The sequence below is a fragment of the Monodelphis domestica genome, chromosome 4 (assembly GCF_027887165.1).
Source record: "Monodelphis domestica isolate mMonDom1 chromosome 4, mMonDom1.pri, whole genome shotgun sequence".
NCBI lineage: Eukaryota > Metazoa > Chordata > Mammalia > Didelphimorphia > Didelphidae > Monodelphis > Monodelphis domestica.
Window position 1 is genome coordinate 305314561 of NC_077230.1, and position 26668 is coordinate 305341228.

At 32.8% G+C, this 26668-nt stretch overlaps 1 protein-coding gene across 8 annotated transcripts in view; it reads left to right on the plus strand.

Annotated features, from left to right (window-relative positions):
* PDS5B (PDS5 cohesin associated factor B) overlaps window positions 1-26668 on the plus strand; it is a 237245-nt gene that overhangs the window by 94906 nt on the left and 115671 nt on the right. For all 8 annotated transcript variants that reach the window (XM_056825157.1, XM_056825155.1, XM_056825156.1 and 5 more), the window contains 6 exons: window positions 15-155; window positions 6711-6826; window positions 10724-10818; window positions 15547-15692; window positions 22945-23096; window positions 24843-24956. In XM_056825157.1, the coding sequence (XP_056681135.1) occupies window positions 15-155; window positions 6711-6826; window positions 10724-10818; window positions 15547-15692; window positions 22945-23096; window positions 24843-24956 (764 nt within the window). The remainder of the gene's footprint in view (window positions 1-14; window positions 156-6710; window positions 6827-10723; window positions 10819-15546; window positions 15693-22944; window positions 23097-24842; window positions 24957-26668) is intronic.

Below are 26668 nucleotides of genomic sequence, written 5' to 3' on the forward strand. Positions count from 1 at the left end.
AATTTTCTTTCAAGTTCTTTAATCAGGTTCTTATGCTTGGAAAAACATCTATCAGTGATCTATCAGAGCACGTCTTTGACTTGATACTGGAACTCTACAATATCGACAGTCATTTATTGCTATCTGTTTTACCACAGCTTGAATTTAAACTAAAGGTAACTATATTCTAAAAATTGTATTTGAATTAGTTAAAACAATATGTATTTGGTCCTGTTGAGTTTTTTCCTATAAAAATGTCTTAATATTGAATACTTTTTTCTTTAGATTTAAACTTTATAACAATTAGCTGATAAAATTATATTTTTTGAAAGTTTCTTTAGATAAAACATCACTTTTATTTTGGGAATATAATTACACTTCACACTCCAACTAAATAAAAATCAAAATAATTATATGAACATTTCTTTGTGTTAAGGTAGGATTTGGGGTAAGGGAAAAACAAGAGGAACAACATATAAATTCTGTTTTATTTGGGAAGGGTAGGAAAGGAATAAGGGTTTAGGCATATACTTATTCTTTAACTTAATTTAAAAGATTACAACTAAGCTATATAAACTATGTTACTAAACTTAAAACCTTAACCTCTCAAATATCCCAATCTCACACCAGGAGTCAAAATCCAATAGAGCCCCAGGATCGTTTGTTGTTAGATGTCCAAGTAAGTACAGACTGATGCTGCCAGAAGCCAGAAGCCAGAAAAAACTCCTTCCTCTGTTGGTTGCAGGCAAACTCCTCTTCAAAATCTTCCTGGAGAGCAGACTAGGTCATTCGGGGAGATCAGACACACTCAGAAGACCAACTGTTGGCATAGAATCTTCCCAGATCCCCAGGCTCAGGCTCCCATGTAACCTTTGGTCACATGCTACTGTCAATCATTCCTAAGGTTTGCATTTCTCAGTTTTTGCAACAGTTTTGCAAATTGCAAGCCTTTTCAAATTGCAAACCTTTTCATCCTTTATCACACTTGTAAGCAAGACATTTAAGCAAAACCCAAGCCCAAGTAGTGCTGCATCTAAAAGTGATTGCAACATTTTGCACTTTATTAATACCCCAAACTCTGTTGAAAGAAAGCTAATGCTTTCTTATCTTTTTTCAATGGACAAGGAAGGGAGGGAAGATTGGTCAGTGGTGTTGAATGTTATGGTCAAGGAAGATCAGAATTGTGAAAAGGCTATTAGTTTTACCCATAAAATGCACACTGGCAAACTTAGAACAGTTTCAGTGACTTGATTGGGGGTGGGGAATGAAAGGGTTTAAGAAGTGAGTTCGAGTTGGGAAAATGGAAGTAAAAATACAAAAAAGGAGAAAATGAAGATAAAATCATAAACCCTCATTTAAGAAATGGACTCCTGAAAACTAGCATGGACTAAACCAATCAATGATTTTGAGACAGTAGGAATTTTTTATACCAAATGAGAAGACTGAAAAAAATAGAATAAAATAAAACACATAAAATACAAGTGATCTGGAAAATAAAGATCAAGGAGAGAATATTTAAAAATCAGCACTCTATTAATGCCAAGAGATTACCGATACTCAAGCAAAAACTGGACACTTTCCCAATAAATTATAAGCCACAATTGCCTAGATCTATTAAAATCAAAGGTCTAAAAAGTAGACAGAAAAAAATCTGCTAATCAGCTTTTGAAAGAAACCTCAAAAGGAAAAGTCTCAAGAATGCCAAAATCCCAGTTCAGAGCTTATGTCTCAAAGAGAACTATTATAAATCTCTAGAGAGTTCAAGTATGAAAAAAATCACAGTCAGCATTGCAAAAGACATGTCAGCTAGTACTTTAAGTTAGGTGATATCTTCTACTTAACTTTTCAGGTAAGATTTTATTTTGTATCATCCTCTTAATGTCTTTATTTACCTTTGTATAGGCATTCATTTACCCTATTTTGGAATGTATTTTCTCCTCAAATGGAGACTTCTGGAATCATGGCATGCTTTTAATTGTTGCTTCCTACTAGAGATCTCTCCTGAGTTACCTCTTGCCTCTTAGTGGTCAGTTCTTGCTTCTTCCTAATAGTTCTTTACATATACTTATTCATATTTATGATTTCTAGTTCCTAATGCTGCTTTCCTCTTGAAATAAATTAATATATATTTATTTAGGAATATATGCTACCAATACAAGGTAACCTCGTTTAATTCAATGGTTCTTTAGTTTTTATCCTTATTTCTCTAGAACCTAACATAACTGCATGTATAAATTCTTAAAAATTGACTATTGATGGAAAATGTTAGTTGAAGAACCAATATTGGTTTCAGAAGACAGAAGGTGAAACACACTTTGTTTTTGATAGAGAGGAACAGATCTACAGGTGCCAAACTATGCTTATGTCTCCGAAATTGATTGCTGTCAATTGTTTTTGTTTAAATGTTTTCCTTTGTCAGATAAGATAGTAGGATTCTTTGGGGAGTGAGTCGGTTTAGGGTATGGTAGGGACTGATATATTGGGAAATGAAGGAAAAACAAAAGATGGGATGGGAATAAGCATTTATATAAAGCACAATAATGGTGAACCTATGGCACAGGTGCCAAATATGGCACGTAGAGTACTCATTGTGGGTACTTCTCCAGTACATTACTAATGTAAAAATTAAAATTAGATCTCAATAATGAAATATTACATTTTAAAGGATTTATTAATGATCATTAGAAATAAAGGAATAAAAGGAATACAGAATTAAAAACAAAAACAAAAACATGACCATGTGCCCATGGCTGATCAGCCAGTTCAGATGCTCATCTTACCACCACCAAGCTTGCTGTCATCAAGCCAAAGAGGTGGGACTCTCCACATCCCTGCCTAATATCCCTGTCTACAGGAAGTACATAATGACAGGAAATCAGTGGGCTCCCGGGAAATGTAGTTCTTTTTTAGGGTAACAAATTTTTAATTATACATTCCCCACCTAATGATCGATTTAGGGGGCTAATCTCCCCAATTTGATCATTTAACAATCAACTTTTAAATTATAGTAATTTGGAAATAAAAGGGAAAAGAACAAAACCAATGATTTCTAGGTGCATTGACAAAAAACCAGTTAGGGGGCAGTCCCCTTTAGAATAAGAGTATACATACAAAACAAATGCATTCAACCCCACACAATTCAAATCGCCACATCCCAAAGTTCACTCTGGATATTCTGGTGTAGTGTGTGGTCTGTGGAGGCATCTTCATGGTGCCTTCTCCAAACAGTTCACTTTCTGGATTCAGAGAGGTAGCATGTTTCTTATCCTAAAATTATTCTCAAAAAAAAAAATTAAACTTTGCATTTTAGAATAATTATACATTCCCCCATGAAGAGGGTATTGAAAAACACAGGAATCACTCAGGAATGCATGGTGCCCACTCAATATTTATTCCCTGTCTACAGGAAGTACGTAATGACAGGAAGTCAGTAGGCTCCTGGGAAATGTAGTTCTTTTTTGGGGAGGGGGGTAACAGATTTCAGTTATACTCTAAGAAGGCAGAGGGTCTCGAACAGAGCTGCTCCCCTCCACCTCTCCTGATGATATTTTTTCATATTACCCACCCCTCTGCCCAGAAGCCCAATAGGAAGGATTTCTCCCTCCCCTGTGTGGGGTAAAGGTGGGGGCAGGGTGCATCCAGCACTCATTGGCAGGGAGCGGCATGGCACTAGCTCTGGGGGTGGAGTGGGGCCCAACACTTTCATCTCTAAAAGGCTCACCATTACTGATAGAGTGCTTACTATATGGCAGAAACAATGCTAAGTACTTTTTGCAAATATTATCTCAATTTATCCTGCTAGTAAGTCAGTGCTAGCTGCTGCTATTTTCCTTATTTTATAGTTGAGTAAATTGCGGCAATCAGAGGTTAAATAGCTTGCCGAGGATAATGGAGCTAGTAAGCATCTGAGGCTGGATTTGATTTCAGACCTTGCTTACTCCAGGCCCAGTGCGTTGTGTACCCAACTGCTTCTTTAAGGCATCAATAAAAAAAGGAAATTAAAGCTTTGTAATTGCCCCTTAAGGTCAGATGCTTCTTTCTTGGCTAGAGTTCTTTGGATTACCCTAAGGATTTTTATCCCTAATTCCATAGTTCTACCATTAGCTTGAGTCTAGTAGAGTAGCAGAACTGATTGAATGTGGTTGCATCTCTGTGTGTACTCATTTCTTTGGTGATTCTATAGCTATACTTTTCTGTTTAAACCCCATTATTTGAGACTGAATTCATTATTTCTGTTTATGTAGACACTCTTGCTACTTCATATTTACCTAGCATGTAAGTTTACAAAGTACTTAAAAGAAGAGAATTTAGAGAAGTTGAGGAACTTGCCCAGATTAGAATGAATTTTTTTTGGAGATGACTTGAATCTGTGTCATCATTTAAAAAAATATCTTTCGTCCTCAATTACATGAGAAAACAATTTTTTGACTTTTTATCTTTTAAAAGTTTGAACCAAATTCTCACTTTCCTTCCCCTTAGCCCTTCCTGAGATGGCAGGTAGTCTTGATATAGATTTTACATGTGTAATAGTATAAAATATCTTTTTTAGTTATTTTGTGAAAGAGAACTTGAACCAACAAGAAAAAGTGAAGAAATAAAGTGAAAACTTAGTATGTTGTGATCTGCATTTAGACTACATCATTTCTTGCTCTGGAGGCAGATGACGTTTTTCATCATGAGTTCTTGGAGATTATTGTGGATTATTATTATTATTGTATTATCAAGAATAGTTAGGTCATTTATAAATGTTCATCATAATATAGTACTGCTCTTAGTATGTACAATGTTTTCCTGTTTCTGCTCATTTCACTGTGCATCAGTTTATATAGGTATTTCCAGAATCTGGGTCTTTGAAGACCAGTATTATTTTAAAAAAATTGTCATTACTTATATTTTAAAAAGTGGCTGTTATTTAGCAAAACAAACAAATGCATTGAAGTTGTTTGTTAGCTCTAGTACACATCTTGTATACTACTCCTCTACCTGAAAAAAGGGAACTATGCCTCATCAATGAGTCAGTCACTCAGTCAGTGGGGTCAATAAACATTGAATATTTCTCAGCAATCAATATTGGTCAATGCATTGACTTGAGTCCTGTTGGTTTCTGGTGGTGTTTTACTCGAATGTTTTCACATATATGTTCTCATGTTCTTTAACTGGAGGCAGCTAGGTGGTGCAGTGAATGGAGCATCAGATCTGGAGTCAGATAGTTACTGGCTGTGAGACTGGGCAAGTCCCTTGACCTTTGTTTTCTTATCTGTAAAGTGAGCTGGAGAAGAAAATGATAAGACACTATAGTTTCTCTACCAAGAAAAACCACAAATGGGGTCATAAAGAGTTGGACATGAATGAAATGACTGGGTAACAAAAAGCATGCCTTTGACTGGTCAAAGAGGAAAAGTTATATGCATATAAGAAAGTAATTGAGAAATTAAAATACTTTTTAGATAATGCTTCTTGGTTATCAATTATTATTTATTTAAAACTTCCCTTTCCTTTTTTATAAAAACCCTTACCTTCTGTCTTAGAATCATTTTTTTTAAACCTTGCCTTCCATCCTAGAATCAATAGTGTGTATTAGTTCCAAGGCAAAAGAGTGGTAAAAGCTAGGCAATGGGGGTTAAGTGATTTGCCCAGGGTCACACAGCTAGGAAGTGTATGAGGTCACATTTGAACCTAGGACCTCCCATCTCTAGGCCTGGCTCTCAATCCACGGAGCCACCCATCTGCCTCCTTAATGCCAAGTTTATAACCATTACTAAAGATTTCTCATTAAGAGTATTTTTTTCCCCTTCAACCTCATTGCTCACTCGAGATTTTGTAAAGGGTAAATTTTTTTTTCTCCCCATGAACATTTAAAAACCCAATTTAAATAACAAAACATGTTTCTCAATGGTTTTCACAAATAAGCACAAATAATGCTTGGAAGTTTACAATATGCCTTACTTCTTCCCAGTGATTAAATCTAGACACTTGCTTTGTGTGCATTAGGGACTTTTTCACTTTGTTTTATTTAAATACTGTCCAGAAAAGAAATTTTTAGGTAGGTATACAACTTAAATATCTTTAACATTGGGGAACTTAATATAAGTATATAGATGTATGCCTACACATAAAAAAAATGGGAAATTTTAATGTCCTTATCTCAAAAAGACAAGACAAAACATTATTTCAAGATTCTATGGTCAAGAAGACAAACTTAGAATTACTGAAAGGAAGAGGATTTATTAACCATTTAATATATGCCAGGAATTGTACTAAATGCTTTACAAATATTTTATTTGATTCCCCCTAACAACCCTGTGAGGCAGATACTATTATTAATATCTCCAGTTTACAGTTGAGAAAACTGAAGCAGACAGATTGTGACTTTCCTTAGGTTATACAGGTATTAGATGTTTGAAAAAGGATTTGAACTGAAATCTTCCTGACTCCAGGGCTGTAACACTAACCTGCTTTTAGGTGGCTTAAATATAGTAGAAAAGTATGTTCTTGATGTACACCTGAGTTAATTTTTTTATGAGCTAGTTGTTGGCTACTTTATTGCCTCTTAGAAAACAACTGATTTAGGAATGGATTACTTTTTTAGTTCATATCCATGTAAGTTTAGATTCTTTATCCCATTTTATTATGCAGTCTACTTATTCAGACTTTCATGTTTCTGATGTATATATTGGTATAAACATGTTATTTCAAATAATTTTTAATTTTTAAATGTTTTTATTTTCCAGAGTAATGACAATGAAGAACGCCTACAAGTTGTTAAACTCCTAGCAAAAATGTTTGGAGCAAAGGATTCAGAATTGGCATCTCAAAATAAACCACTTTGGCAGTGCTATTTGGGAAGGTATGCACTATTTGAGTGTTCCCTTTAAATAAAGGAAAATGTAAAAGTATGCTAAGAATTCATACATCTTTCCTTTTAAATAATATTAAGTACTAAGTCTGAGTTCATATATATATATAGCATGAGACTATAATGATGAGAGTAGTATTTTATATATGATTCTTGAGAGATGATTATAATTGGCAGCTTTTTCCTATTTCCTTTAATTTGACTTTAGAGGTAAACTTCATAGCCAGTTGGTAATGTGCCATAATTTAGGTGTTTTTTTCTTTCACATTTACAAAACTATACAAATATCTCGTGAATATTTAGGGCAGTGTTGGCAAACCTTTTAGAGATTATGTGCCCAAACCATCCTCATGCTGTGTGTGAGCCCTCGCATCACCCCCAGACAGGGGAGGGGTGCTCATTGGGCTGCTGAACAGAGGGGCGCAGAGCATGTGAAAAATGTCCTCAGGCACAGTGGAGAGAGGGAACACAACAAACCCACCTTTGCCATTGGCTTGCCAACATGAATTTTGGGTATTGTGGACAGATAATTTATATAAAGATTGAGATTCTTGTATTAAATATTTCATTTTAATATATTTCAACTTACTGATTAGTAATCATGGCTAAAATTGGTATGTTTCATGCAATTGACTTTAAAGTGAAGTATAAAGGCAATTAAATGAAAGGACTCTTGCAGTTTTACTGTAAATTGCAATTGTTAAAAATATAAAAAGTAGTTTTATATAGAAGTCTTAATGCCTTAGTTTTCCCATTTGTCACATAATTTCTAAAGATCTTGGATCTAAAACTGAAGCTTTATTATTTTCTGATTTATACTGTGTATAAAAATTTAACATGGCATATCAGAATGATTGCCACTTTTCACATTTTGGTTATTGATATAAAAGCCAAGTGTTACAGCTTCTCAACTAAAAAAGATAAAAAAATACTTAAAAAAGAGTAGAATAGACATCTAGGTGGCTCAGTGACTTGGGAACCAGGCCTAGAGATGGGAGAACCTGGATTCAGATTTGGTCCCAGACCTGTGATCTTGGACAAGTCACTTAATCCCAATTGCCTATTCATCTTTACCACTCTTCTATCTTGGACCCAATACTTATTAAAAAAAAGGTTAAAATAAACTTTCGGAAATAGAGTAGCAGAATATTCTCATCCTTAGTTAATGCTTTAAAAGTGGTTTATTAGACAATAATAAACAGTAATATTGACAATGGCATTAAAGTCAATTAGAAATTTTAGTATATAAAATTTCAGCTTTTCATTTATTTTCTCTAAATCTCTATTCTTTGTCTATTTATTCCTTTTCACTCTTCTGCCTAATATGTACTCTGTTCTTTTGGCTTTGATTTTTTTCTTGCTTTGTATTGTTTCTTGACAGTCTATGTTATCTTTTATTTATATTCCATTTTATTACAGTAGTACTACCATATTTTACTTACTCTTATCTTAGTTTGGAAATTTTATAGTTCTTTTGATTCCCTCAACTAATTGGAACCAAAAAGAACCTTTAAGTACAAAACAATAAATAATCCTAAAGTAATTTCTTTGCCTTTGGGATGCAGTAAGAATCTACAATAGAGCTCAGATCAACAGTATTCTGCATAAGAGTCAACTTGGATTTTGTTAATAGAGGTAGCTTAATTTCAGAGTATTCATCAATAATTCACATGTGGACAATGAAAATTTCCTGACTTTAGAATCCATTATTATTGTTAAGAATTATACAAGATTTAACATTTGGAGCTTGATATTGTAAAAATATTTTACTGGAATATTTATCAAACTATTTAGGGTTCTTTGTAATAACCATTTATTATTTAAATAAATATTTTGATTTGATTATAGAATATCTGTTTTTTTTTTTAGTGTTGGTAATGTAGATTTTTGGACTAAATGGTTTCTTTCATTTCAAATTTCTTAGTCGATATCTTTTCCCAGTGCTAAAATTTTAGACTATGAATTTCTTCAATGGGATTTAAAAATTATTTGGTTGAAGTAACTGCTTTCTGGCTGTGTGAACATAAGCAAATACCCAATGTAAAGTTATACATTGATTTGAAAAGATTAGTCAATGATTTAACTTACAGAGCCCCTGATCCAATGATAATGGTAAAATAAAATTAAGAAGTTTATGTAATAAAAATAAACCATGAAACATTTTAATGTTTTGAAATAAAACCATACTTTAAAATTACATTTTAATGCTAGTTCTCAAATATACTAATTTGTACTTTAAGAAGCTTTTAGAGAGTTTTGTGAAATTATATTTTGTTTTAATAATTTTATTTGTATTAACTATGTCATTATGCACAGGTACTTTTTAGATATGAGAATCTTGCTACAATTACTTGTTAGATGTGACATTTTTATTATCGTCTTATAAATTGGGAAATTGAAAGTGTTAATAGGACAAAGCTTATATGGAACTGTGGTCTAAAATCCAAATTTGAGACTCCTACTTATTGTATGCTAAATCTCATAAATTGTTTGATGTAAATAAATATCTGTGGTTAAATTTGGTACTTTATGGTTGAACTTTTTTTTCCCACTTTTATGTTCCTCTCTGTATATATGGAATATTTAAAGGCATTAAGACATAGTATATAAAGAATGTCAAAAGGGGGCAGCTGGGTAGCTCAGTGGATTTTGAGCCAGGCTTAGAGATGGGAGGTCCTAGGTTCAAATGTGACCCCAGACACGTCCCAGCTGTGTGACTCTGGACAAGTCACTGAATCACCATTGCCTCTAGCCCTTATCACTCTTCTGCCTTGGAACCAATGCACAGTTTTGATTCCAAGGCAGAAGGTAAGGGTTTAAAAAAAATATCAAAGTTAGGAAGAACTAGTTTTATGTGATCTTTGTGAGTATTGTCAACTCACTTTGGGGCTCACTGCCCCAAACATATAATGTTACAAATGAGTTGAGCTCATTTTTATCAGTGATGAAGAGAATTTCTGTAACAGCAATATTTGGACTGATGAAATCACTGATTTAGACCCCCCCCCCCCCAAAAAAAAAAAGTTGGAGGAAAGGCTATTTCAGGAATTGCCTCAAAATTATGATCTTTGAAATTATTGATTATGAAATACTGGTTCAAATTTAAATATTTAGTTTTTGATACTTCTAATTTTTTATTCAGATTAGTAAACATTTAATGATCTTGAGGGAAATTCTTATTAAATTGGGTTAATGAGTGTCAATTTATAAAACAATTGATGCTTACAAAGCACTTTAGTTAAGGAAATGGGCTTCAAGACATCAAGGGTTATTAGTACTTAGTGAATTGGCAGAAAAGAACCTGAAAACCAATTCTAAAATTTTGATTTTCTTTCTACTGTACTCCTTTATATTAGTTTTTTTTTTAAGGAAAGTCAGTTTTATATGAATTATTTTGTTTTAACTTAGAGATTCTAAACATTTTGTTGCAAAGTAAAATCAAGTACAGTTTTCCTGTTGTTTTTTAAGAGTTGTGTTTATTTTCACCATGTTCTTAATAAAATTGGTCTTACATAGTTTTATATTTAAACTATTTTAATTTTGTTGCTTTAGTGCTCCACATTCTGCTCCTTTCCAAAAACCACCTCTCCCTAAACAAGTGATTCTTCCATAAAAGTTTGCTTGGTTTTGTTAAAAAAGAAAAAGAATAGAGGTAATTTCATCTGAAAAATGATTATTTCCTTACAACATTCAAGTAACAAACAAAATCAACAACCAAATTTTTTAGAATTTTCGATTTAAGAAAATAGAAATTAGTAGTTCTAAACTACATATTTTGTGGAAGTGACTGCTTAAATTAAATAATGCATGTCTTTGGTGTAAGAATTTAGTTCATATTAATTTTACTATTTGTTTTAAACATATTTTTTCCTTTTCCATTTTTAACAGGTTTAATGATATCCATGTACCTATACGGCTTGAATGTGTGAAATTTGCTAGCCATTGCCTTATGAACCATCCTGATTTGGCAAAGGATTTGACAGGTACTAAGGATTTTAAGTAAAATTATTTTTAAAAATGAGGAATAGCTCATTTTATATTTTAACTTACACTGGAGAGTATCAGAAGGTAAATTTCATTTTTTCCTCTTTTGGTAAAGCCACATTTTTTTTTGTCATTAATGAAACTAGCCCCCCTCCCCCCTTTTTTTTTTGCATGCTAAAATACCTTTATAATAGGATTTTGAAGACATCCAAAGAAACTAAAAATCTTTGGTAGGGCAAAGATTTAGGATTTTTTGAGCCTTGAGTAGATTCAACAGTGAATTATTGATTATTTCAAAAGGTTTTTCTTTTACAAATTGACCCAGTGTTTTTAGAGAACCATGTTTAAAGGTAAATAATTGTCATTCCTAACATCTTTATGGGAAAATAGAAATTCAGAATTTGATAGATATACTTTACATTTAAGTAGCATAAAAAATTTATAACTTAAGTAAAATGATATTTGTAATTGTTACTTTTAAAGTAAACCTTCTAATTATAATGACCAAACTTAATGGGATATATGTTAGGAAATTTAGGGAAGTAGTTGAAATTAAAGCTGAAACTCAAAATGTTTAAAGTAATTTTGTATATTGTTTATTAGTTCTGTCTTATTCTTTAGTAAAAATGCTTTAAATCCATGAAAATAAATAATAGAATCTTTTTAGTCTTTTCATGGAACTTAACCTTTTTTTTCTGTATTTCTATTTTTGTCTGTTTTTTTCTAAGTAACTGTTTATTCTTTTTGTTTCTCACTTAACTAATGTCACTGTTTGATCAAAGCTTTTGTAAATTAACAGTATTAGAAACAAGACAAATTTTATATTTGCCTTCAGAACATTTTAAACTAATTTTCTTAGGGACATTCAGATTTTCATTGCTATTTAATAGCTATATGACTGAGCATATCACTAACAAAATTAATTTGCTAGTCACAGAAAAGGAAATTCTCCTTTTCTCCCAGAACTTATGTTATAGTTGAGTTGGGGAGCCACAGATAAGTCACAAGATAAGTAAACATAAAGTAAGGTGAAAAGTGATCAGAAGAGGAAAACTTTGCCAAAGATGGTTTCTTGAGGGTAATGACTGAGTCTACTTTGTTTCTATATGTAAAACACTTTGTTAACTATAAAGCACTATGTAAACAATCTGTTCTTTGTGCATATAATATGAACCTTCTATTTGCCCAAGGGATATCTAGGCCTCTTTGGAGATTTTGTTGGTTTTTCAGAGAAGGTCTTGAGCAGGCTCAAGTCTTTGGACCTTTTAAAGTTAAAATTATTTAGGGTTTCAGTGTCCTGTATAAAATGAAGGGATTAAACTAACTGATGGACTCTTAAGATACATTTCAGCTCTAAATTCTATAGTCCTATGAGATTTGATAGTTATATTTAAGATTTTTTAAAGTGATCGAACACCTAACTCAGGAAAAGATAATAAATTATTCAGTTCTCTTTGTTTTCCTGGATAGCTTTTCACTTCAGTTAGTGATCCTGGTGGCTGTTATCTCTCAAGCCTTAGGACATTCTCCTTCCCAAATCCTTGTTTTACTTAGTTCTCAAGCCCTGCACTTATGTTCTACATCAGCTACACACAGAGATGATCAAATCTTTGATCTAGACATTACCCACAGCTAAGATACTTCCATGTTGATGAACATTGAAATCCTTTGTTCTGATGATAATCTTTTATCATTCTGTCTTTTCCAATGAATTATGCCTTCTAACTCTTTCCAGTTTTCTTGTACTTTACTCTTCTTCACTCTACACTCCAGCTCTACAGACCTATTTGATTTTCCCAGCATCTGGTACTCCCTTTCCTCTGTGCCTCTGTTCTCATTGTCTGTCTCCCATTGTACCTCTGTCTCTTAGGTTTCTTGGATTCCTTCCATATTGTCTAAATCCTACTTTCTGAAGGAGTTCTTTCTCCATCTACTCTCCAGTCTATCCCCAATCCCATTCTATAGTGACTTCCTGATAAGTCGATCTTTCATCCAATCTTTATATGTCTTGTGTATATATATAGTTATTTATATTTTGTCTCCTTGATATATTTTTGAGCTCTTTGAGGGTTTAAATATTGTTTTTACTTTTCTTTGAATTCCCACAGTACCTGGTACATAGTAGTTGTTTAGTTTTTTAGTTTTATCTGACTCTGTGATCTTATGAACCATTGCTATCCTTTGTTGCTAACTTTTGTTGATAGAGCTTAACATTATGCCAGCTGATAAATATTTTAATAATACCGTAATTATTTTTATCTCTTTATCCTGTATTTCAGTGTTTATAAGTCATGAATTTATAAACTGAAGACCTAAAGGGATCTTGGATATTACTTAGCATAAACCTTTAATTTTACAAATGAAGAAATTGAGGCCAAGCAAGTTAAAAAATTTGATGAAAATCACTCAGCTAGTAAATGGCAGAGCTATCTTATAGATTCATGATTTTCCTCTTCCCCCCTTTACCCCACCCCAACTACATTGCTATCATAAAACTGTCTTCTTGACTCTTGGTTTTCTAAATAGAAGCATATGTTCATTTTCATGGTTGGCTGAATGAGAGCAATAAATCTTAGAATACCAATGAACTGAGTAGTATAAAATTTCTTTAGAATCTTCATCTAGGTTGTTTGATCATTTTTGTTTTAGTTTTAGCTTTTTTTACACATGGATTTTTCTCCTTTATACTTTCAAAGCTCTCTAGTCTGTGCTGTTAATCATGTCATATTTTTTCATTAGAAATAATAAATAAAATCCTTTCTGTGTAATTTTTAGTATCTAATATTTTCCAGTTTCTATTTTTCATTTCTCTCTTTTTCTTTTAGATATTCTTTAAAATTTGGAGTTTCTTTTTTTCTTTACCTCTCATTCTTTCCCAGAATTGTCAGTATTTAATAATTTTAAATCTTCATGGATAGTTTTTTCTATTTCTTTTACTAATAATGATTTATCTTCTTTTTTTGGTTCTCTCTCTTAAATGAAATTTATTGATTTTTCCATCCTCTTAGATGAATTAAAACCTAAAATCAAAATATTCAGTTGCTACCCCTTTCCCTGACATATAAATGTCATCCTTTCATGAATTCTGATACATTTTTTTTTTTAAACACACTTTGGTTTCAAGGTTTGGTGCTTTTTGTTTTGGAGACGTAGTAACCTAATTGTTGTTCTTCAAACTTTTCTGGAAGTTTCTTAAATGCAAATGATTCTTATTGGTAAAGTCTTTTCATTAACTCTTATTGTAATAACTTTGAATTTTTATTCTGTTTATTTCCTGTAATGGTGGTTTAAATGACCTAACTATATTTTTCCCCATTGAATCAAACTATTAACTTTTCCTCTACATAATCAGATTTAAACATGAAGTATTTTTCTTTGCATTATTCATTCATATCATGATTAACTTGTGAATACAAATTAATATATATAAACCCCAAACTACCTAATGTTGAATAAAAGTATAAAGATCAAGACTGTGATAGTATAGGACTATTCTATGGTCCAAAAAGTATTATGGAAATCAGCAATAAAAACTTGATTAACATATTGGGGTGAGAAAAGCTGTCTTTTTGGCAGTTGGCCATGATATTGGAAAATAGGGCAATTCAGCTCTGGTAATTGTTAGTAAGAAGCAGAAGAGAAAAGGCAAAATGAGTGAAGTTTAGAAGTAATGATAAATCCTAACCCGATCAGCCTTAGAACCAAGTTGCAAGAAGTTGAGTTACAAAAATGTGGAACTATATCATATGATCTTTTTAAAAATTGTGACGTTAAAGATTAGACTATAACTGGGTAGTACTGAAAAGCCAAGAGAAAGATACTTTAGGATTGAGGAAAATAAAGTATCTTTATAAGGCAAATGGGAAGGAGTTATTGACAAGGGATGACAAATTAGATTGAATGATAGCTGGAACAAAGAGGACAAAACTTGGATTCAAGATATAGATATAGATATAGAGAGAGGGATATTAGGCTTGGAAAAACTCTTCTGTTGTACCTAGAAAAACAGAAAATTAGTTGTACTATGAACTTTTGAAACCTGAATAAAAGATTTGAGGGATCCACTGTGGAATGGGTTCAGTATTTTTGTTGAAGACTTACATTTGCAACAGTTGTGAATATCTAGTTTAAGAGCTCAAAATATCACTGCTGAATTGTTTCATCTACTAATTTAAAATGACCTATTTCTATCTTCTGTATTAAGATCAACTCATTCTTGACTTTAAGACCTTCAGTAATATCAATTCACATTTGTTAAATCAGTTGCATCTCTCCCTGTCACTTTCATTTTTTCAGTTAAGTTCTTTTTGTCTTCCATCTCCCCTCAATTTAACTGTACTTTCTCCTAAATATTGATCCTTTCATAAAACTTTCATTAAGAGACCATAATATAAATATTCTGATCTTTCCCTGAAAGTACAAATGTACTTTAACATTATGATTAATTCTAACCTTCTTCCCATTCCCCACCCCCAATTCATAAAGCATGTACTTTCACTTTTATGTGTATTAGCAGAGGTCAGGAAATAGCCATTAAAAAAAAAAAATTCTACCACCTATGTCCATTAAATTAATATAAATAAAAATTATTTCAGACTTTGGTGACAGTTTTCTTTAAACTTTACTAATTCCTTTTCTCTTTTTGAAGGCATGTTTTCACTAATGTAATTTCTTAAAAGAGTTTAAACTATAAAATTATTCTCATTATAAAAATTTCTTTCTTTCAGAATATCTTAAAGTAAGATCACATGATCCTGAAGAAGCCATTAGACATGATGTTATTGTATCTATAGTTACAGCAGCTAAAAAGGATATTCTCCTTGTTAATGATCACTTACTTAATTTTGTGAGAGAGCGAACATTAGACAAACGGGTAAGTAGTCATGAATGATAATTTGTAGTTTGAACTGTTAAATATTTCAGATTTAAATATGCTTCAACTTTCTCTTTTTAAAATACTTTGATAAGCTTGGTAATACATTTACTGGAGAAAAAGGGATAGGAACTACAACTATGATTTTACTTATAGGGAATTCCTGGTTGAGGAAAGTCCCTACATTTATAGAGGTCCAAATTTCTTTTGTAACTTAAAAGTTTTGGAGTTGCCTAGAGCATGGAGACTGGAAGTGACTTGCTAATGGTCACATAGATCGTATGTTTGTGTTAGAGATGGGATTTGAACTTGGTTTTCCTAGCTTTAAGGCAGATTATCTTTTTTATATGAGACTGCTTCTCCGCTAAATTTTAATGACATTTTAATATTTTTAATGACATTCCCAAAACATGGAACATAATGTCTCACTTCTTTAATGTCTAAAAAATTAGAAATTAAACTGTTTATAGTAGTAGTAAATTCAGGAACATAAACTATTCTCTCATCTCCATGCTTTTACTCTCTATGGTGAACATAAATTTTCATCATTTTAAAAGAACCTTTGGGGCTCATACTCTTATTGCATTTCTTTATAATCTTTTTTCAGTGCAATATTTACGTAAATTCATTCAGATCAATGTATGTTTTAATGTAGTGATTGTGGTATCATTACCTCACATTTATATCCAGTAAAAAAGCCAACCTTACCAGAGCAACATGTGATTAGTTCTAGCTTACAGTTTCTTGCTTAGAACCTTTCTGCTTGGAATGGCATATGTGTTCTTATCCAGCACTGGATTATCTTTCCTAAATTGACTAGCACTTAACTAAGTACTTACTGGCATATGGTTGCTTCCAAGTGACCCTTCCACCCTGAGTAGCATGGATTACTAGTCAATTGTTGTTTAAATTTATTTGATGAGTCATTGGGTTTAGTTATGTACTCAGCAAGCAAAGTTAGGAAACAGCCATTAAAATTATCTACCAAATTTAGGAAGCATCTTTGTCTGTTTATCAGTAGTTAAAAATATTCAGAACATAACCTTCATTCCAATTATGTCAATATATAAATTTTCTAGGATTTTTAAACTTTGGTAATATGGGATATTATAATATATATTATATGATATAATAATATAACAGGGATAACAATATTAATTAATATTAATGAAATCCAAAGAAAATCTTGAAACCAACTCTGTAGTTTTGCCAAATAAATTGATAAATATTTATTAAGCCTATGTTGTTAAACACTGGGGTTTGAGAAAGGGGCAAAACACAGTCCTTGTTGACCAGGAGTTTACCATATAGTCATGGAGACAACTTGTAAACAAATATATACAAAGTAAGTTATATATAGAATAGATAGGACAAAAATAATTGAGTTTAGAGGGGTTGTGGAAGAGTTCCTATAGAAGGCAGTATTTTAGTTGGAATGTAAAGGAAACCAGGGAGGTCAGTAGTTGGAGCTGAACATTGAGAAGTGTTCCAGGCCTTGGGGATGGCCAGAGAAGCTGCCTGCAGCACAGAGATATAGAGTGGTTTGTTTTTGGAAGAACCAGAGGCTAGATCAAAGATTTTGAATTGGGGAATAAAGTATGAGAAGATTGAAAAGGTAAGAGAGAGCTAGGATATTAAGAACTCTAAATACCAAACTGAGCATTTTGTATTTGAAGCCATTGGAGTTTTCTGAATTGGAGAGAGGAGGGGTGACAAAACCAAATGTGCATTTTAGGACAATCACTTTAGTGGAAGAATGGAGGATGGATCAGAGCAGGCAGAGACTTGAAGTAGGCATTTCTAATAGCATATTATTGTAGTAGTCTAGGTGTGAGGTGGTTAGAGTCTGTATCAGAGTGATGGCAGTCTCAGAGGAGAGAAGGGGGTTTTGTAGCAAAAGTGAAATCCACAAACCTTGGCAGTAGACTGAATATGGGGGCTGAGAGAGAGGAGAAATCCAGGATGTGACTCCTAAGTTTCATCTGAGACAAGAGAAGATAGTGTTGCCCATGACTATAATAAGGGAAGGTAGGAAGTTGCAGAGGGTTTAAAGGGAAATATAATATTTATTTTAGACATGATCTATTGGTCACTTAGTTCAAGATTTCTGAAAGGCAATTGGAAAGATTAGATTGGAGGTTAGCAGAGAGATTAGGGAAGAAAAAGTAGATTTGATAATCATTAGAATGGAAATAGTAATTAAATCCACGGGAGCTGATGAGATCACCAAGTGAAGCATTATATATAGAAAAAAGGGCACAGATTAGAACCATAAGGGACACCTACAGTTATTGGGCTTACTCTGGGTGATCATCCAACAAAGGAAACATAAGGAATTATCAGATAGGTAAGAGAAGGAACCAAGAGAGAGTGATCTCTTGAAAACCTGGGAGAAAAGAGAATGTCAAGGAAAAGAAAGTGATCAATGGTGTCAAAAGCTGCACAGAAGTCAAGGAAAGTTTTGATTGAGAAAAGGATATTGAATTTGGCAACGAAGATATTCTGATGATTTAGGGAGAGCAGTTTTAAGTGTAATGATAATGCCAAAAAATGCTAAAATGCAGAAGGAAAGAGGAAGAACGATAATGGGAGGAAATGGAGATTTTTTTATATCATAAAATGTAGAAGATTAAAGGTCATGGGGACCTTAAAGGTTACCTGCCTGCTCTGTGTTCCTATTCTAGCTTCCTCATTTTACAAATGAGGAAAATGAATCTCAGAGTAGTTGTGAATTACTCAGGGTTATGCAGCTAGATAATAATTAGGTGCTTTAAAGATTAAAAAATTACTTTCTTAAAAAAATATTTCTTCAAAGTGAATAGTATATGTACTTCCTTATTTTTATAGATGGAGTAACTGAGACTCCAAAGAAGCTTGTATTTGAAGTGAGATTTAACTGTTACCTAAGGTCCAGTACTCTTTCCACTCTACTATGTAGTCTCCCTTGTTTAATGGTAGACATGGGTCAGCTCCCAGGTCTTTGAATTGCTCCTCCTTCCTTTCACAAGTCAAACTACTACCACCTCTTCTCAGACCCTGATGGATACCACCCAGGACCTTGAATCCCTAAGAGCATGGGGAATAGCATTGTGCCCAGTCCTCCACTTCAGACTTCTCAGGCCTCACAGCCATTATTGAGAGAAAAAAATCACTGTGGCGAGTGGGCCCACCTTCATGACCAGAAAGAACCAATTGTTGGCCAGATGCTGTCACCAGTCAGGTGCAAGAACTCTGATTGACAGCATTTCCCAGACTACCAGTCTTGTTTCCAGATCAGCACTCATAGTTCTTGTCCAAGATAACAACTTCTCTGATGAAAGGGCAGCCATCCCTACCAGCTACAACTCAGAAGGCAGGCAAGATAACCTTCCTGAAGCAGCAAGGAAACCTGAATGACAAATAGGAGTCAAACCATCCACCTTGATTACCAGCTTTCCTCAGACCCATATACAGTTCTGGATCCTGAACCTGAGTCTTGAAAGGAACAGTGCTTATAGCCTAGTGCCACCACCCATCATCCTAGGAATCAATGCTTGTGGAGATAGTCTGACAACTGTAAAAGAAAGTTCTTACCAACAAAATCCATGGCATGACAAAATGATGTGATTTTCTTTTTCCCCATTGGAAATGATATTAAAGAAGAGGAATTAAATCTTCTGTGTGCTGCTCTCCAATTAGAATGTGAATTCTTTGGGACCAAAGAGTTGTGGTTTCTTTATTTTAAAGTTCTATTCATGTGTTGAGTACTTAGCACTGTTTTGTAAATAGTAAGTGTTTAAGGAAAACGTTATTCATTATTTTTTTTTTACTAAAAAAGTCATTTAGGTTTTCTAACTAATGGTTTAAGAAGTCACTGTAACTCCTTGGAGGTAAGAATATTAGAACTTTAGTCTGGGTGAGACAATCAGCTTAGCCAAATTTAAAAAAAATAAATAGTATCTTGGTGATTTCTTTCATTATTTCCCTCAAATTGGTATTTTTCTATTGATTAATAATGCACCAAACAAGCATTTAAGTATCTACTATGGAGATAGAAAAATACAATTATTCCTGACTTAACAAAGCTCACATTCTAAGGAGAAATAACTTTTACACATGTAACTAAATACAACTTACATACAGAGTAACCATAAGATAATTTTGGGGTACACGAGACAAAGTTAACTTCAGATAGTCAATTTAGTTAGTTTAAATGGTTTTCTAAGACACATGAGTATTAGGTTATGTACCATATGCTAAAGAGAATAGATCAACAAATTCTGTGAAGAATGTGGCAAGAATCTTTTAAGTTTTCATATAAATTACTTTTTGTTGTCTTCACTGCAATTGTGTTCATAGAAGATGATGAAGAATTTGTTGTAATTCGTGGCTCAGCATTAAGAAATTTAAGAAACCTAACCATTCTAGTTTACTTCAAAGCTTTATATCTGCCACAAAAAGAATTAGACAACACTGGACATGGTGAGAGCTCTGAACAAGATAAAAAGAATGAAATTGAAATTTTTGATTCCTCATGTGGGAGTTATCAAAATTGCTTCACAGTATGTTAACAATAAGTGTTGATAATAATGACTAGCTTTTACATAGTACTTTAAGTTTTACAAAGCACTTTAACATTTTTTTATTATTTTTTATCCTCACAACAACTTCAAGTGATATTATTGCCCATTTTACAGAGAGGAAAATGAAGCAACCAGACACTGACTTGCTTAGGATCACACAGCTACTAAGTGTCTGTGTCCATATTTGAATTCAGATCTTCTTTACTCCAGATTCAGTTTTCTGTCTGTGGTACCACTTAGCTATCAGATCACTATAATCATATTATCAACTTACTAATATAAATATCAAATTTAATGACAAAATTAGAAGACTCAAAATGAAAAGATATGATACTGAGATTTGTCTCTTTGTCTTTCTCTGGCTATCTGTCTCTATCTCTGTCCCCTCACCTCCTATACCCTCCTCTGTCTTAGAATCAATACTGGGTATGGATTCCAAGGCAGAAGAGCTATGAGGATCAGGCAGTGGTACTTAAGTGGATACTGAGATATATTTCAGTAGCTTCAACCAGAACTATTTTTAAAAAATCTATTGTTACAAAAAATTGGAAATAGATATAAAGAAAACACTGTTAAGATTCTTTTCACTTCCTATAAATATTTAGAGTAATTACAAAAAGGAGGCCAAAACAACTCACAAATGTCTCAGCCAACAAATATATGACCTACTTATAGGAGAGACTTGGCAGCCAATGTGAAGATTGATTTAGATTATAAACTCATTTACAGATGGCTGTTGAGAATACAGTGGAAATAATCCGATCAATTTTATTAAATATGTTTTGGATAGGTAATAAAGGTGACCAATGACTAAGAGGAAGAATAATTGAGGAACTCCTAGCTCTCTTAATTATTTTATGTTCCTCTGCGAAAGATATTTATTTTTAAAATATCAATATTTTCTTAGTTTGTGCTTTATAGATGCATATTAAGGAAAACACAATGTTTGGTTTGCCAAAAGACAATGAAGACATGCTTAGTTGATCTAATAGATAATAGATGTTATTATCAGTGGTAACTGCAGCATAAAAAGTAGTATAAAATATAATCCAGAAAATTTATGGTTTCATTTCAGTTCAGTTTTTAAAATATTATGTGCCTACTGTATGCAAGATACTTTGCTGAGTATACAAAGAAAAAAGAAAACAATCCCTTGACTCAAGCAGTCTATATTGTACTGAGGAATCAAGTGAAGAATAAATAAGGAAATAATTTAAAAAGAGGGCATTAATAACTGAGAAGGGAAAGGAGAGAAGAGTAAAGACCCCATGTAGAAGGAAACCCTGAAGTTGTTACTTGAAAGAAGCTTGAAATTTTTTGGGACAGAAGTCAAGAAGCAGAGCTTTCTTGAGATGGAAGTTTGTTTGTATAAAGACATTAAGGTGGAAAATGAAATGTCACAAATAGGGAGCCATTAGCAATCCAGGTTGACTATAATAATGCTTAAAGGAGAATAAATATAAAAGAGAATTAGAAAAATTGGTAAGAGCTATACTATGTAGGACACTATGCCAATGTCAGATGTTTGTGTTTTATTTTAGAGACAATAAGTAGCAACTGAAGATTTCTAAATCAGGACACCTGATGGTCAGATTTATGTTTGAGAAATATCAGTTTGGCAGTTATGTGAGAGACATTTTGGAGACAGGAGAGATTCAAAATGGGGAGACCAATTTGGAAATTGTTGCAGTAGTACCAGACCTGGAAAGAAGATGGACTAGTCATGATAACAGCATTTGGCACAATGCATGACACATAATAGGTGCTTAATAAATGTTTATTAACGATGAGGATGAAAATGATGGTGATTAATTTAGAAAAGCTAATGAACCCACTTCCCTAAGGTCATTTGTAACTTGGGCAAGTTACCTATCCTCTTGGGTTTGAATTTTCTCTTTTCCAAAATTGAAGGGATTGGACTAGTTGATTTAAAGTTCCTTGTCATCCGGAAATCCTGTCATCTCCATTATTTTACCTCTCCATGGATTAATGTAATCTCTTGAGTTCATAAAAGCTATGTCATAGTAATATAAATTTGCATAGTTCCTACTGATTTGGAAAGATTTCCAAAGTATGGTTCAAAGGATGGATGGTGTATCTATCTTCCAAGGACCAGTCAAGCTAAGTTTAGAAACTTTCCTGTTTGAGAAGTTAGCTCCTAGGCAGACAATATTTTTCTGTCAACAGAAATACATTTAAGGTCATGGGATGCTTTGGCGGGGTTATTTATATTCTTGGAATTACAGATATTTTTGAAGTATGGAATTAAACCTATCAACTTGAGCTTAAGTTGCTTTTAGTTGTCAGGAAAATATATAGTTTATGGCATGGGAGTTTTATAAAATGGTTTTCCTAAATTCATTATTTGTCCATTTATTTGAATTCTTAATTTTTGTATCTTTAAATCATGGTAGGTATTCAGAAACTCAAGCCTCCCACATTAAAAATTTTTAAATTCAGAGTATAAATTTGTGGCAGACATTTTATTGGGTAGTATTTTCTTAAAGAGAAAGTATATTCATAAGTATATTTGGTTGTTTAGAAAGTTGATATAGAATCTGATCTTAGAGGATTTACATATCACAAGATACTTTTCTAATAAAGTGAAGGAAAGATAATTTTTAAATGACCTCTTCTAAATTTATTTCATAGAAATGACATTTTAAAAATAAGAATATTTTTTTTTTAAGTGGCGAGTAAGAAAAGAAGCCATGATGGGACTTGCCCAAATTTACAAGAAATATTCGTTACAGTCAGAGGCTGGAAAGGAAGCTGCAAAACAAATTTCATGGATCAAGGACAAATTGCTACATATATATTATCAAAACAGTATTGACGACCGGTATGTTTGAATTATTTGAATATTATCAATTTTATTTTCTGATTCATTATAAAGTTACTTTGAAAATAACTATTGATCTTAATATCACTTGAAAAAATCACATATGTATTGTGTATAAATTTAAGTTTATTTTTTTATCATGTTTATAGAGAGAAAACCCTAACCAATTAATCAAGCCCACATTCTGTGAGATTTTAAGTTTAAGGCCCCAATTTTACTTTTCAGAGCATCAGTTTTTGTTAAGGATTAATTGGAAAGTTGTTATGTGGAAAGCAAAGATTTAAGATTTTCTTCAAGCACTTGATAATCTGCTCATATGACAGATTTCCTTTAGACTCAAAAGTCTGAAATGAAAAAATATATACAGATTAGGAACAAGGAATCCACCTGGAAAGATTTAAACTAAATCTAGAAGTATTCATATTCTACATAGTCATCATTTCTTGACATTTCTAAAATCCTTAGGTGATCTCTAAGATAATAGAGATCTATAGAGAAAGGAGTGAGAACCTTCTGTTCTGAAGAGTATCTGATACAGTTCAGCATAAGGACGTTATCTAAAAGCTATAGTCATTCTTGTGTACTTATTCCTAATGGTTAGAATCTTGGATTGCATGAACATTAGCCCATATAGGTATTGTTTCAATGTCATTCAAGTAATTTGAAAAAGCAAATGTACCTGAAAAAAAAAATGTCTTTTAGGTTGTTCATTTTGTCTCCTTGACTACAGTTGCAACTTTCCCAACCCTTAGATTAGTGTAGAACAAAGATCACTGCTGATAGGCCTTTCTAATGCTGCTGTAATTTAAAATAGTTTCCTCTCCACTATTTTAACTAATAAAATTATGCCTCATTTCTTAACAGAATAATTTTTGAAACAAAAGTGTATGTAGTCTCTTTTTTAAAAGTTATTATTTTTTTTGGTTAAGTTTTGCTTTATAAGGATCTTAAATATTTTCTTTTCATCTTATTGTTTCCCCTTTATCATGTGAGGTTCAGTAGAGAAAAAGAATCTTTGGTTTTCTAAATATTTCATCTCAGTAAGAATTCATATCATCTTATTTGCTATGAATTTGTCTTTAAAATTAAGTTTGGGCTGTGCTAATGACAGACTTAATTATTTGAAACCAATAATAATACTCAAAAAGAATCCTGTTAGTAACCTGATTGGTTTTTATTAATTAAAAACCCTTTCTACCTTAGAATCAATACTGTTTATTGGTTCTAAGGCAGAAGAATGGTAAGGACTAGGCAGTAGGGGTTAAGTGACTTCCCCAGGGTCACATAGCTAGGAAGTGTCTTGAGGCCAGATTTGAACCTAGGCCCTCATGGCTCTAGGCCTGGCTCTCAATCCACTGAGCTACCCAGCTGCCCCCAATCTGATTGGTTTTAGCAAAAACTTTTGAATTTTGTGAAAGTACTACTTACACTTTGTTATATGTTAAGTGTTTCCTTAACACGTTTTGCAGTTTTTTGTATGTTTAAAAAAACAGTTGAAAGTCTTCAGGCTTTGTAGACTTTCTCATGCTACTGCATAGTAATTTTTAATGATTTGTAGCATTTTTTGCCTCCTGCCAGAATTTTACTCACAATGGAAACAAATATGAAATTAACTCCATAATTTGTTAGCATTTATTTATAACATTTAGTGTACAGTTTCTACTACCTTTTTAAAAATGCCACATGCAAACTTATCTGGCTATTCCTTTTTTGTCAGTAAAATCTTTTCTTGATATTCCCTTACAGGTTGCTTGTTGAACGCATCTTTGCTCAGTACATGGTCCCTCACAATTTGGAAACTACAGAGCGAATGAAATGCTTATATTACCTGTATGCAACATTGGACTTAAATGCTGTGAAGTAGGTTTCTATGATGTTCACATTAGTCTTTGTCTTTGGCAGTGTTATTACATTTAATAAAAGGAACATAAGGAACAAAAATATTTTAATCAGAAAATTCAAATTTAGTTGAGCAAGCATGCCCCAGGCTTGGAGTCTGAAGACCTGAATTGAAATCTGGCCTCAGACATTTGTTGGTTTTGTGACCTAAGCAAGTGACTTGGCTTCTGTCTTCCTTAATATCCTCAAATGCAAAATGGGGATAATCACACTTCCTGCTTCCCAGAGTTGTTGGGAGGATCAAATGAGATAGAACTTAAAAAGCACTTTGTAAACTCTTAAGCTCCATATAAATGCCAACTATTATCTGTGGATAGCCACAATATGTTCATAGAAAAGTGAATGCAGAATTTATACCGAGTAATTTTGAGGTAAGAGGAGATTGACATGCCAACAATTATAGGAATCAGAGAAGGCCTTTTTTAGAAAGTGGCACCTGAGTCAGTCCTTCCTTGCAGAACATAGTTAAGTTGTGTGAATGTGAATAGTCTACTTTTGTTGTTGAGTTTGATTAGTTGTGTCCAACTGCAGGTAATTCTATTTGAGGTTTTATTGGCAAAAATCCTGGAGGAGTTTGCCATGTCCTTCTCCAGCTCATTTTACAGATGAGGAAACTGAGCCTGGGGTCACACAGGTAATATATGTCAGAGGTGAAATTTGAACTCGAGTCCCCCCAACTCCATGGCCAACACTAACTACCCAGCTTCCTGGAAGCCCTATTCTCTATATTATAGAAGTTATAAACATGTTACGAGTTTTTAGAGCTAAAAATTCCTTATTTAAAAAGACCTGATTTATATTGAAAAAAATAAGGGAAATCTGATTCTTTCTTCCTTTTCCCATGGAACAATTCCTCCCATCATTTCTTACTGCACATTAGTAGTTCATCACTTTGTGTCTCTCTCTCGCCCTCTCTCTCTCTCTCTCTCTTGCCCATTCCCTGAAAGATGTTGTTTCCAATATTTGCCATTGCAGAGAGAGCTGTTATAAATATTTTTGTGCATATGGGTCCTTTTTCTTTGATTTTCTTTTTGTGTTACTATGTGGTGTTATGTGTAATCTAATAATTTATTGGATGGAATTATAATTTTCAGAATGGTTGGATTAGATCCCAGTTCCTACCAACAGTAGATTAATATATCTCTTTTCTGATAGCCCTTCCAACATTTGTCATGTCTATTTTTTTTTTGGTCAGTTTTGCCAGTCTAATGTGTGAAATAGAACTTTAGGGTTGTGTTTTTTTATTTTTTTATTTTTTTTATTTCTCATCAGTTTTTAATACACATATTTAAAATATACTCATCAGAAATTATATTACTCTTGCTTTTTCACTCCCTTTCAATATTAATTTTACTTTCAAATTCTCTCTATCCTTCTAAAACCTTTGAGAAGGCAAGAAAAACAAAATTCGTTACAGATATTGGCAGCAATGCAAAATAAATTCTTTCATTAGAGATGTTGAAAAAAAGAAAAGAATATGCTTCTATCTTCCCTTTGAGTTCAACAGTTCTATGTGGAAGTAGACAGCAAGTTTTATTGAGCTCTTTGTATTTGTGGTTGGTCATTTTGTTAATCATAGTTGCTAATTTTTTCAGAGTTCATTATTTACAGTATTGTTATTGTATAAATTGTGCTCCTATTTCTACTCACATTACTTTGTATCAGTTCATACA